Genomic DNA, 12,420 nt, shown 5'->3' on the forward strand with positions numbered 1-12,420 from the left:
GCTCGCCGTCGTCGTTCTCCTCCTGCTCGTGCTGATCTGCGGACGGCGACCATGCTGCGGTGCCAGTGCCATGCCGGTGCCGGTGCACACGGACAGGAGCGGGCGAGCTCGGCGTGGTCACCACCGGGGGAGCACCGTTGGCGCCGGCGTCTGGAGGACGCCGGGCCTCTCGCCGCGCGGCACTCGTGTCACGCCGTCCGGCCCGTCAGAGCGGCACAACGCGTGGACCGACGCCAGCGACCCCGACGGGCGCAGCCAGAGCCCGGAGGCGCGGGCGTCACCCTGAACGCCGACGACGGCCGGCCTGGAGCATGCCTATACGATGTAACCGGTGGGATTGTCTTTACCTTTCAGTGCTACTAGGAGCTAGTGGCTCGGTTTGGTGTGTAATTTTTTTGTGCTGGTATGTGCTGCAGTTAATCGGAGGTGCTTATTGCATTGTTGGTATGAGAATGGTAATGCTGGTATCATTCAGTCCCGTACGTGTCAAGTAATTTAGTCAGTGTCTAGTGTCCGTATGTACTCAGAAATGATAAATAAATACATCCTCCGTCCGAAAATAAGTGTCTCAATTTTAATACAACTTTATAAAATTATACTAAAGTTGAGACATTTATTTTGGGACGAAGGGAGTGGTTATTAGCTGTTTTTAAATGTTCTTCCTGGCAACTGAATCCTCATTTGGGTCACTGGAATTCCACCGGCATCAGGACAAGTTCCAGCCACCCAACCAGACTTGAGCCATTTTCGTCATATGTACTTCGTCCGTAACCTAATATAATAACGTTTATAGAATACTAAAGTAGTGATCTAAACGCTTTTATGTTAGTTTACAATGGGAGTATGTATTTATTTGCATCTTTGCTGCATTAATATGGGACTGGCTATACGTAAGCTGCCCTGCCTTCCCTGTCACCGGCAGCCGGCGACATACCCTCCATCACCCTTGTGGCGACGTAAGCCCAGCCCCCCACTCCCCTTCGGCGGTGATGCCACTTGTCCCCGTCTTCAGGTCATTCGATTTCGGGCAACCTGCAAATATCAGCTGCGCATATCTGAAACAAAATGCATTTGTTTGCATGTTTCTGTTGTGTAGTAGTTGATGAAGTGGTTGTTCAGTTAGGAAGCTGCGGCTTGACTGACTGGGTCTCTCCCTCCCTTGCAGTTACGCTGTTGCTGTGCTGATGATTCTACATATCCTGCACTTGATAGAGCTACACATATGCAGAAATGCCGTGGATTAACTGGATTCAGCATGGGCCCCTTGTTGGTCCGTCACTGGCCGGGGAGCTTACCCTGCGTGCAACAGATTCATTCACCTGCTCCCACTGAACCCAGCAGCAGTTGACCAATTCACAAACTGAATGTCTGCAATTTCTGTTACGACATTACACACGATGTTCTTCGGGTCTAGGCTCTTACGGTACGGTACCCACACAATTTACACCGGATGTATACCGATGCAGATCAACGCAACATTTTTCAACTCAGATTTATTACATGTTTTCGGATAATCCAAATGGTTGTTGTGAAGTTCGCAGCACCTCCGCCCTGGTGGGTTTATTCTGCTGCCGGGACCCATAAGACTACATGGTGGAACCATTGTGCTGAAATTTGGAGCTGCGCCGGGATCATGGTTGCTTAGGAGTGCATCCTGGCTAAATCCTGGCAAAACATTGTGACAGTTCATAGGCCACCTTCTCCTCCTCGGAGACGCCGTTCTCCTGTACAGAAAACAGATTGGCTATTGGTCAGTTTCTCGCATAAGCACGAGTCGTCACGAGAAGAGTGACTGTGCACTGATAATTATAAGATCCTGGGAGGAATCTAGGCAGTGTCATCGTAATTGGTGCCGGGAGTACCTCCAGGCCTTCATGCTCATCGATGACACAACTGGAAGCACTGGTACTACCATTCTGCAAGTAATACCCTGAGCAGAAGTTCGGAATGCTTGTGCCATTTTGATAAACATATGCATGTGTCAGCCCCTCTTGTTGTGATCTTATGGTAGTTTGGGCAGCAGAAGATGCTGTCCTCCTTCTCTCATTGTTACAGTCTTGATTATCGCTACCCTTTGGTGCACAGACTCTTTCCCTGACACATGAAGAAGAGTGCAGAAGCAAGCGGAATCAGAACCATACCAGAATTTCTGCAGTTACAATAAGTTGAAACTGCTGAAAGTTAATAATGACTCATGTACCTTGGCAAAGATGCATGTCGCCTCCGCAGTGGAGTACCTCTTTCTCCTCTGAGGTGGTTCTCCTCAAGATGTACAAACTGCAGTCTCATATCATCAACCCCACTGCAACATGGTAGTATTAGATTATGAGCAAGATTATACCGTTGATAAGGGGTATTAAACTAGGTTAGACCTCCTAAGTCCCAACGATTTCTGTGTGAAAACAAAATGTGACATGGGCATACAAAGCATACAATTTCATGTGCATGCTAAGCATCTACGCTGGTGCTGGTGTGCTGGCAGCAGATGGCAAAACAACCTAACCTTGGATAGACGAAACTAGTCTGTCCTCCAGCTCCGATATAATCCTGAAGCATCTGTGGATGGTACTCCAAAATCTGTTTGCTTTCAAGAAAAGGAAAATTCCAATTTTAAGTTAGACTGATATAGTCAGCCTAAAACATACACTGAAGTGATGGTTTTCTACCTCTCGATATATCAGATCTCTTATACCATCCTTTGTTAGCTTCCATCTCTCAAATTCAAACTCAAGTTTTGAAAAGGGGTGTGGTGAAGGCTCATGTTCCAAATTAGGAAATCCTTCAAAATATGGATCAGCTAAAGCCTAGAATACATATATAAAATATTACATTTATGTACTCATCAATTTCGGAATCGGTCATCATAAAAGCAAGAACTCTTTTTTGTCAAAAATATACCTCTTCAGCAGTAGGTCGATCTTTAGGATCAAATGCGAGTAAGCGTTCTAGGAGACGGACAGCCTGAGGATCAGCGTTACAAAACATACTAGGAAAGGGGATAGGATGTTTCCTCTTCATGCCAGTCAAATATATCCTGGCCTTCTCATTACGAATCTGCAGTTGTTATAGCCATGTTAAGAAATTCATTGCCTGAGCACTACTGTGCAATGGCATATGCTAGAAGTAGCAAAAATCTCAAACAGGTTATTATCTAGGAAACAATTTACTTAGAGAACCAACCACACAGAAGTCGTGCGTTTGTGAGTCAGGTTGGGGAAGTAGTTCTGTCACATTGTATTGCATTTTACAGAAAGCAAGAATTCTATCTGTGGCCAAGTCTATATATGCTTCATTTTAAAGAAATTACCAGTATGGTACTAACAAAAAACAGGAAAACAGTGAAATCTTTGTCCACTAGTGAATGGGTGATAATGTACACATACCTGGGATAGGGTTTCATATGATGGAGTTCCAAGGACATCTGTTATCAGATCTAGTTGGTGCTTGACGTTCGTCCCAGGAAATAATGGTTTTCGAGTGAGAACTTCAGCAAATATGCACCCTATGCTCCAAATATCAATTGCAGGGGTGTACTGTACAGAGAAAATCAGCAACGTTCATGGTGATGTAGGAAATGTGTGTGTGTGGGGGGGGGGGGGGGGGGGGGGGGGGGGGGGGGTCTCAAGAGCTTTGCAAATAATGATTCTACAAGTGTCCACTGCAAGAAGAGAAGTTCAGCAAAATTTCCATGTTTAGAAAGGAAAATTGGTGCCAACTGTACTGCTTAAAACTTTACTACTTCAGTTTTCGCCATAATCTGGTGCATTTGGGTACTTTCTAAAGGTGTTTTTTCAAAGATATTTCCTGAGTGGTTAGATACTAAAGCGCATGTTCACATTTGAAAACACAGCTGTATTTGCTGCATAACTCTTAACACTTGTTAGTACGTACAAATGCAGTTGTAATCCTTATACAACTGTAATAGCTTTAATATTTACCAGATTAATCTGCACCGTTATAATTTGAGACCACCAAAATAAATGGTGTTGAAATGTCGCTTTCCTCTCTGATTAATGTGGGAATTTCTAACCTCCTTAAGAGCGATATGTGGTGGCTGTTAACTTGTTTTAATAATATGGTAAGATAACATCATACACACACTATGACGGCTGGGGGATTGCAGAAGTGGGTGCGCGAGCGATTCGACAAGAAAACATGCAATTTCTTTTGGCGAGTTCATTGTGAGGCGAAAGGTGGCAAATTGCTCCGTAGCTTGGCGAAACGTGTGCCGCCTGGTCAAGCTCGGCGGTCTGGGCATTGCAGATACGAGGAAGATGGGCTGGGCTCTGAGGACTAGGTGGCCTTGGCTCCAAGCATTGACCCATCCAAGCCATGGGCTCACTCCCTATTAAGATAGAAGGCACGTCGACAGTTTCCTTCGTGCAGCGAGCAAGGTCATGTTGAGCGACGGCCGCCGTGCCCTATTTTGGTTGGACAGGTGAATAACAGGATGTCAGTGGCCAATCTGGCCCCTATGGTACCTGCTGCAGTCAGCATGTGTGTTATCAATTGCTGCACGGTGAGCGAAGACTGACGGCCAATAGATCCATGATATCTCAAGCACCCTCATTGTGCAGGGAATTATGGAGTTACTCCACCTTGTGGAGATCGTCGACAGCCCTACCCTCCCCCGACACGCGACGACCAGTACGTCTGGACTATCTCCGCCTCCCGCCCATACAACCCTCGATCTGCTTACATGGCTCTTTTCGCCGGCGGTGTCTAAAAACCACTCTCAGCACCGATCTGGGGTAGCTGGGCTCCTCTGAAATGCAAAGTCTCTGCATGGCTAGCAGCGGCCAGCTGATGTTGGCGGCTGACCGTCTCCAAAGGCGAGGCCTACCCGACCCCAATCAATGCCCATCGTGGGACCAGGAGGGCAGGACAAACTCGCATCTGTTAACAGGGTGTGTCTTCGCGCATCAGGTCTGGCACTCGGTCCTAAGCCACTTCTCGCTCCAGCATCTCTGCCCACAGCCCGGTGATAATTTTCCCACCTGGTTTGAAGTTGCTGTGGAGAGGGCCGGTGGTCAGAGATCCAATGGAGCGCGCTCAATCATCATCCTCACCATGTGGCAGCTATGGAGGCTGCACAACGCTGGTGCCAAGGTGCCAAGGTGCTGAGGGCCTTGCCACAACAAGGACACCCTCCTGATCCTTTGCCTTGAGCCATAGCCCATAGTCTAGGACATTTACAGTTCTTTTGTTTTCTTTTTCGCGTTTCTTGGCAGTGTGAGACATCTGCCTTCTTGGCATTTTTCTTCTACTACAATGACCAGCACTTATGTGCCCGTTCGGAAAGAAAAAAACCATCATATACACATTTAAAGCATTAGAGTGATTCATGCATTGGAAACAAGTCTGCAATAACAAGCAACACCGGCATACAGATTTAGTACTGCAAGAGGCTTCCTTTCTGTACTATTTGACTATAGTGCGCTGAGAATTGAAGACTAAGGGGCTGTTTGGTTTTAGGACTAACAATGTCACACTTTGCACAATTATTTTTGCCAAACTTGCCTAAGGTTAGTTCAACGAAATTGGAGCCTAAGGGAATCTTGCCACACTTTGTAAGTGTATGGCATGTGGGACCTTATTGGTGGAAAAAGAATCCTGCCGAAGGTGTGGCTTGAACCAAAGACCTACCTACGTCAATCAAACTTGCCCAACCTTAGGTGTGTGATGTGTGTCAACCATAGGCAAACTTAGCCTCAAACAAACAGACACCAACTTACTTTGGAGAAAAATGAGCCACATAATTCAGGAGCACGGTACCACCTTGTAGCCACATAGTCCTTCAAATTGCAAAGTGCACTAGGTAAGTAACTTGAGGAGAGAAATAGAAAATGATTATTTAATACAGCGACAAACGCCTTACAGTCCAAAATATAGCCAAGGGAGGATCATCACGCGATGCGCGTGCAAGCCCAAAGTCACAGATCTTTAGTTTGCAGTTTGAATTGACAAGTATGTTGCTCGGTTTTAAGTCACGATGAAATACATTAGCTGCGACAAGATAAATCATATGCATAAAAGTAAGACAGGGTTTCATGAGAGTTCAAAATAAGACTGTACAAAGGATTCACACTTGATAAGACGTGATTGTTGATGATAAGGTGAATGATATGCCGACGGTTTCTGAACTAACCTGCATGGATGTACTTGAGGGCATGAAGAAGTTGATACAAGAAAAAACGGTGATGCCCTGCAGTGAGGTTCTCATTTGCTTGGATCACTTTCTGTAGGTCCGACTCCATGAGCTCAAAAACAACATAAATATCTCTGAACTCCCTTCGGGCAGGGGGAAGCAGGATGTGTTTGGTCTCAACTATGTTTGGGTGGCGGAGAAGCCGAAGAAGCTTGATTTCCCGAAGAATGCGGGTGCCATTTGAGGCATGCTCAAACATATCATGTATCTTCTTGATCGCAACCCGCTCCCCAGTTTGGGTATCTACTGCAGCAGCAACTACTCCGAAGCTTCCCTTGCCAATGATCTCTTCGATCTGATACTGGCTTGCCTCCCCATATTCTGTGAAGAACTCCATGCCCAATGTTACCTAAAAGATCACAATTTCAGAATGCATGAACAGAAGAATGACGAACGACAATGTTGGTAGAATCTTGAATTCTATAAACATCTGAAGCAAAAACAATATATAGAGCATGTGTAAGGGAAAATTCTAGGTAGTCAATTACACAGAAAAAAAAGGATAAGCCAAGAGAAATAACACTAATTCATGTATCGCCAAATTTGTTAAAACCAGGCGCATTATAAAAGCAATGCAAAAGTTGGAGGGCAGATATACCTAAGAGGGATTACCAAATGATTAATCTAGTAAAAACAATCAATCAGAAAGCAAGTTCAGAAATAATTAAGCCAGTATATGTTACTGTGAAGAAGCAAATTTACAACAGAATAGCTTCCGCAAACTACTGGAGAAGAAAAGGTCAAGAAGAATTGTCACAGAAGAACTTAAGCAATTCCCAAGAGCTAAACCACAGTAAAGCGGAAGATTGTTATTCTCTTCTGATGATAATGGACAAGTCTAACAGAAGATTGATAGAAAAGCATTAGATTGGCCAACAAACTTTGAGCAAGCAGCACAGCGAAACCAATAAAGTTCAAGTAACAGAAATGGAATAATTGAATGGATTAGTTTGTATTACTACCATCACACACAACAATATGGCAACATAATTTGAAGCAAATGGCCATCATAATCAATGTTCAGAATGGGAGGAAATGAGCTCCGTGTCAACTTTCAAAGGCACCTAGAAAATATCAATCCAAATAACTAGATCCGAATGAAGCACTGTTAAGTTTAAGCTAGACATACAAGTATGAGGTGTGCTAGAATGGAGAATTATTCAGTAAATATCTGCTGAACTGAATAAGAAAAATACTCCACAGCACATGATTGCTTGGAAATTAATGAGTTCACACCAAGTTACCAATTAGCGAGGATGTGATAAGCTAATCGGGATTAGATCCAAAGTCTGCACGCCAAGGCCAAAAAGTGGTGTCTGCAGCCACAAGAAGCAAATTAAACAGATTGGAAGCAATTGGGCATTTGTGCTGATTCGGTACAAGGCGGAGGCAAGATGGTGAGCAATGGAGGACGGGAGGAGTGAAGAAGAACAAAGATGTGCTGTGGAGGGTGGGATAGAGGCAGGGGAAAGGGAAAGGAGGGCTAAAGTAGTCAAATTCATGGGCTCACGTTTGCAACGCCAAGTTTGGCTCTAGTGGAGAGTTCATCTTCTCCACGCGGATGCTACATCTGGTGCAGCACCAATAACTGATCTTTTTAACCTTTTTGGCGGAAAACGCAATTAGTACACCACAGATGGAAACAGATCTTTTGTGGCTAGAATTTCAATAGCAAGATTTGTCAGGCGTTTATTGGGGAGAGGAACGTTATCTACTTGCAGGTGAGGTTCAAGTCCTAAAAGATACTCACTCTGTATCAAAATATAGCCTACAAAAACGTCTTATATTTTGGTACAGAGGTAGTATATGTCATTTCCTGAGTCCTAAATTAGAGTATAGGAAAGCTGCTCGCGCCTCTTTGCTCCTTGATGGCTCAGTCGATTCCTTGCTGCCTGGTGAAATCTCACACCAGGCGTCCAGCTGCACTCCGGTGCCTTCTTGTGTGCACCTCCACTCTGCTGTGGTGGGGTGGCTTGCATGCCGGAGCTGGACAGGAAACGAGTGTGTGGCACAAGGAAAATAGGTGACAACACCCAGCATCGAGGAACAAGGTGGCAGTGAGCAGAAAAAAATGGCTGGAAGAGAGCAAGAGAGGAAGATGGTGGAAATGTCTAGAAAGACCACGGGTTAACTGTGGGAGTGGTAAAAAGAAAAAAAGAAAAAGGAACGGTGAAATTGAAGTTCGTATATAAAAAAAATCTTAGATTAATGATCTGCGTGTCACAATCCATACCTTGTGATTTAATCCAACCAAGCATTGAGAAGAAAAAAGCGAGTATTTGTTCCATATAAATTACTCCTATGCAACAAATTTCTCCTCACATGCAAAGCATGTGCAACTTACTAGTAGATATAGATATAAATTTATCCATAATAAAATCCACATAGTTCATTTAGGCAAGTGCGGCATTTTATTATCTAGTAAGCTTAGCAACTGTCTCTAGATAAAATAGGCATATTATGCCTTTCCATTTATCTAAGATATCCATAACGAACAAAGGGCCAAGATATGAGGGGTGTTTGGTCGGATACCAAAGTTTGCCACAACTTAAGTAAGAATGGTCCAAAGCAATATAGGCAATGTGTTCCCGTCTCACCAAACAAGAGACAATCTGATGTTTCGCTCAAGATCCCATTTTTCCTCTTTCACATCCAACTCTGTGAATGTATGCCATTATCATCTGTACATATGTCAGCTACCTTAGCAACCCTCCCTTCCATCATCCCAACACCTTCACATTATGCGGCGACAGCGCGGCAAATGCAGATGACCAGAGATGACGACATCGTTGGCACTAACAGAGCAACAGTCACCCATTAAAGTTACAGCATAGAGTTACCAACTCTTTGTCTTTGCTGCCATGCAACATGTGATCTGCTGCAATAGCACCTGCGCACCAAGATGCTCTTGTCATGGTAGTTTGCACTTCCATGTAGTAAGAGTACAGTAGCTGCCCAAATTCGTAGACTGTTTCTCGTGAGGTTCAGTGTCCTCCCTAAACTGTCACCTGAGCTGCAATGGATCAAGATTCGATTGCACTCATTCGTTTAAAATGGATAGCTAAGATGAAGTGAAAGGTGAAGCATTCCTCTTCCACTGGAAGCAAAGGATTTGAGTCCACAGCTCAAAAGAAAAGATTTTGAGCATCTAAAGACATTTGAAAAAACAGTTCAGAGGTACTAAAGTTACACACAGAATTTAAAGGAATGGAAACCCAATTGTCGAAACCTGTCAAAACAGAATGGATGCAAGAATAATCAAGAATGACTCATCATAAAACCTGTTCAATAACAAATGAGTCCGATGTACAAGACTAATAGAGAAAGAGAATAAGTATTTAGAGTTTCGAACTGCATCAATCGGGTACTGACACATAGCAAAATCTTGCCATCAAACAAGGGAACTTGATAGGTTGCAACAGAAAAGCCACACAACCACACAAAGTTTGCAGAAAGATGCTCAAGCATAGTACCTTGTTTAACAGAGAGCCTACTAAACACTCATGGAGTCACCAGAGAAATCAACAAGGAAGAGAGTAAAATAACAGAGAGATAATAGCTACACACCTATGCTCTTTTCCCTGCAACCATCGTGGCCAGGAACCAACACCCGCTTCCAGACAAAAATGATGTCCCTTTCTGAATGTCAAACTTAATCAATTTTAAAAGGATCTGGCTCCACGGAACATGGTGGAACTGCGAGTTCTTATCGGTGAAACTAGTCCCTGCAGACAACATCAAAGTGATAAGGACACCAGAGTTTTTGCGGGAATGTCGAATAAAACTGGTAAATCTAACTAGTATGCACTACTGGGGGAAGTTAAGGCACTATCAAACAAATTTGACCTCGTGCAGGGAAAAACAAGACAACAAGCTCTACAAAAAAAATGGGAGAACTGCACCTTCCTGAAGCAAGCAGCTGCCAGGAACTAATCCGCTTGAATTTGCATAGTCAGATATGAAAAGCTATAATAATTGTCACTCTACAGAATAATCCTCATGGGACACATGACTACAGCAGGAATAGTGTTTCATGCTCATGGCCAGGAGAGCAGAGCAGGAAATAAAGCCTTATGGTATACCAACACCAGCAGCCAGCTAAAGTAATTTCCCTGTAAATATCATGACCAATGAACTAGCATCTCTATCCAGACTAATAACAATGTGATCTCCTTATGAAGGCAGACTTGAAAAGAATCTGGTTCCATGGTGCAACCAAGACATGTTGACGGCAGAATTAGACCTTGCCGACAACATGAAAAGGACAAGGACACGGGAGCTTCCGCAAGACTATCCAAGAAATTAATCTAAATCACAACAGTCTGGAGGAGAATCACCCGGCACCAAATAAGTGTTTGACCCCATGAGATGTATAATATAGACGAAAAATGGAGAAAAGAAATGCGCCTTGGTGGAGCAAGCAACTGCAAAAGGACTAATTCGTTTGGGGTTGCATAGTCAGATGTGAACAGCTCTAACAATTGTTGCTTCCATAGAATAAGCGTGATGGTACAGATGACTACGGCGAAAATAGATTCCAGCACATGGGCAGAACAGGAACCTAAGCCGGATGATTCGCATTACCAACACCAGAAGCCACCTAAGGAATAGCACCGCCACGTAGCCAGATTAGAATAAAGCGTCAGCAAATCAACTTGTACTCCACTACTCCAGATATGAAAAAGGGAACAGAAAACTGTGGATAAGAGAAGACCTGCATGATCCCGGTTGGAGAAATAAAAGATGAGTTTGGGTTAGAAACGCACAGGCTGCAGGTTCTTGGAACATGAACCTGAACCCCTTGACTCACACAACGCCACTACCGCACCCATCGATCAATTGGGCGGGCTTTACAGAAGGAAAAGCCTCTGTTGCTCGTCTCAGTGGTACGCCATGAACATGGAGGTGCTAACTAGTATACAAATACAATCAAGAGGCAATGCTTTACCCCGGAATAAATTGCTTGCTGCGAGACCTCCTAGACAAACCAAAGAAAGACGGCACAGGAAAAAGCTTTATTTATTCCACGGGTTCGTGCAAGTCAAAATGGGCAGGAGGAAGTCAAGCAATGCAGCCGTCATTTGTACTGAAGTTCGTATGGAAAATTTCTACCGAAGTTTCCGGTGAAAAGCCGGCGGGAGGTTTGGACCGGGTGAACTCCCCGAGCACGCAGGACAAGTCAAATTCGAGCGAGCTTTACAGACCGTGTTCAACCAGTAGGCGGCATCGGGGTTCTCGCGCGGAAGAATCAACGAGCACGACGGGGAAGTTTCTAGACAAGTCAACTGACAAGCCAAATCCGAGGGACTCACCAGCGTTCATGGGGTGGGCCGCGTCGAGCGGCTGCGGCGGCCTGGCGTTGGGGACGCGGGTGGAGGCGGCGAGGCCGGTGAGGAGGAGGGCCACGAGCGCGCGTCGTCGCCGGGGCGGAGCCGCCTCCGCGGGTGCTCCCCCCTTCCCATGCCATGTGTGGTGCCCCTCCGGCGGCGCTGAGCGGCATTGGGCAGCACGCAGCTCGCTGCTGCCGCGGGTGCTCTCCGAGGCGGCTCTCCCCTTCTGCGGGGGATTCCGATTCGCCTTTCTCTCCGACGAGTCGCAGAGCCGGGAGGTCGCTGCGGTCACTGCCGCCGAGAAGGGGGGAGGGGCACCGGGGGAATGCAGCTACGGGCCACGGCACGCCCGTCCTAGCCTAAACGGGCCAGTTACCGCATACTGCACTCCCCAGCCCAGGCATGGCTCCCTTAGTAAATGGGCCGGTCTGGCGGCACATTTAGCCTGTTGGCCCGCGTAGGATTCAGCCTATTCGGCTGTTTTCGGCCTAAATTCAGTCTGTTGGGCTGTATAAATATATCTTTTTAAGGAGTCATAGCATGTCGGCAAGTGTGCCCAGCCTCGCGGCCTAGGCATGGCCCTAGGTCGGCTACACTCAAGTGGTGTTTACAGGCTTTTACGGAGTGACTCTAAGTTGCCTGGGGCTGATTGGATTAAGGGGGGAGATTGGGCCTCACCCACTTGAAAATCAGGGAGGGGGGAGGTTAAGTTATATGGAAGCAGCCCGTAAAAGCCTGTAAACACCCCGTGCATTTACCATTTTTGGTACCTGGACGCCCCGATTGTAAATGTGTCGGGCCATGGCCACGACGGACAGGGCACGCTAGTATCGGCCCATTTGGCTACCTTTGGGTCGAGGCCTCTTTTTTTAGATGGATCCC

General features: G+C 45.7%; 1 protein-coding gene across 5 annotated transcripts; it reads right to left on the reverse strand.

Moving 5' to 3' along the window:
* Positions 1-1,352: 1,352 nt before the first annotated feature.
* On the reverse strand, positions 1,353-11,952 carry LOC125513615 (mitogen-activated protein kinase 13-like). 5 transcript variants are annotated; one of them, XM_048678780.1, is made up of 13 exons: positions 10,923-11,094; positions 10,770-10,808; positions 9,776-9,933; positions 6,149-6,557; positions 5,879-6,006; positions 5,736-5,795; positions 3,384-3,533; positions 2,899-3,054; positions 2,667-2,804; positions 2,504-2,577; positions 2,201-2,302; positions 1,863-2,094; positions 1,353-1,724 (listed from the first exon to the last, which is right to left on the reverse strand). In XM_048678780.1, exons 4-13 carry the CDS (start codon positions 6,543-6,545, stop codon positions 1,659-1,661), a joined length of 1,503 nt encoding a protein of 500 aa, XP_048534737.1. In that variant the 5' UTR covers positions 6,546-6,557; positions 9,776-9,933; positions 10,770-10,808; positions 10,923-11,094; the 3' UTR covers positions 1,353-1,658. The 5 variants fall into 5 exon arrangements, with proteins under 5 accessions (XP_048534737.1, XP_048534734.1, XP_048534736.1 ...); XM_048678777.1 differs by lacking the exons at positions 10,770-10,808; positions 10,923-11,094 and adding an exon at positions 11,521-11,952; XM_048678779.1 differs by lacking the exons at positions 10,770-10,808; positions 10,923-11,094 and adding an exon at positions 11,157-11,422.
* Between the last annotated feature and the right edge of the window lie 468 nt (positions 11,953-12,420).

The sequence above is a fragment of the Triticum urartu genome, chromosome 6, assembly GCF_003073215.2.
Source record: "Triticum urartu cultivar G1812 chromosome 6, Tu2.1, whole genome shotgun sequence".
Taxonomy (NCBI): Eukaryota; Viridiplantae; Streptophyta; class Magnoliopsida; order Poales; family Poaceae; genus Triticum; species Triticum urartu.

Excerpts from the sequence above, each read along its gene's own strand:
- LOC125513615 (XM_048678777.1), bottom strand. The coding sequence starts at position 6,545 with ATGGAGTTCTTCACAGAATATGGGGAGGCAAGCCAGTATCAGATCGAA. Across the intron at positions 6,007-6,148 it reads CCTCAAGTACATCCATGCAG|CTAATGTATTTCATCGTGAC; the intron begins GTTAGTTCAGAA and ends ATCTTGTCGCAG. Across the intron at positions 5,796-5,878 it reads CCTTGGCTATATTTTGGACT|GACTATGTGGCTACAAGGTG; the intron begins GTAAGGCGTTTG and ends TGCAATTTGAAG.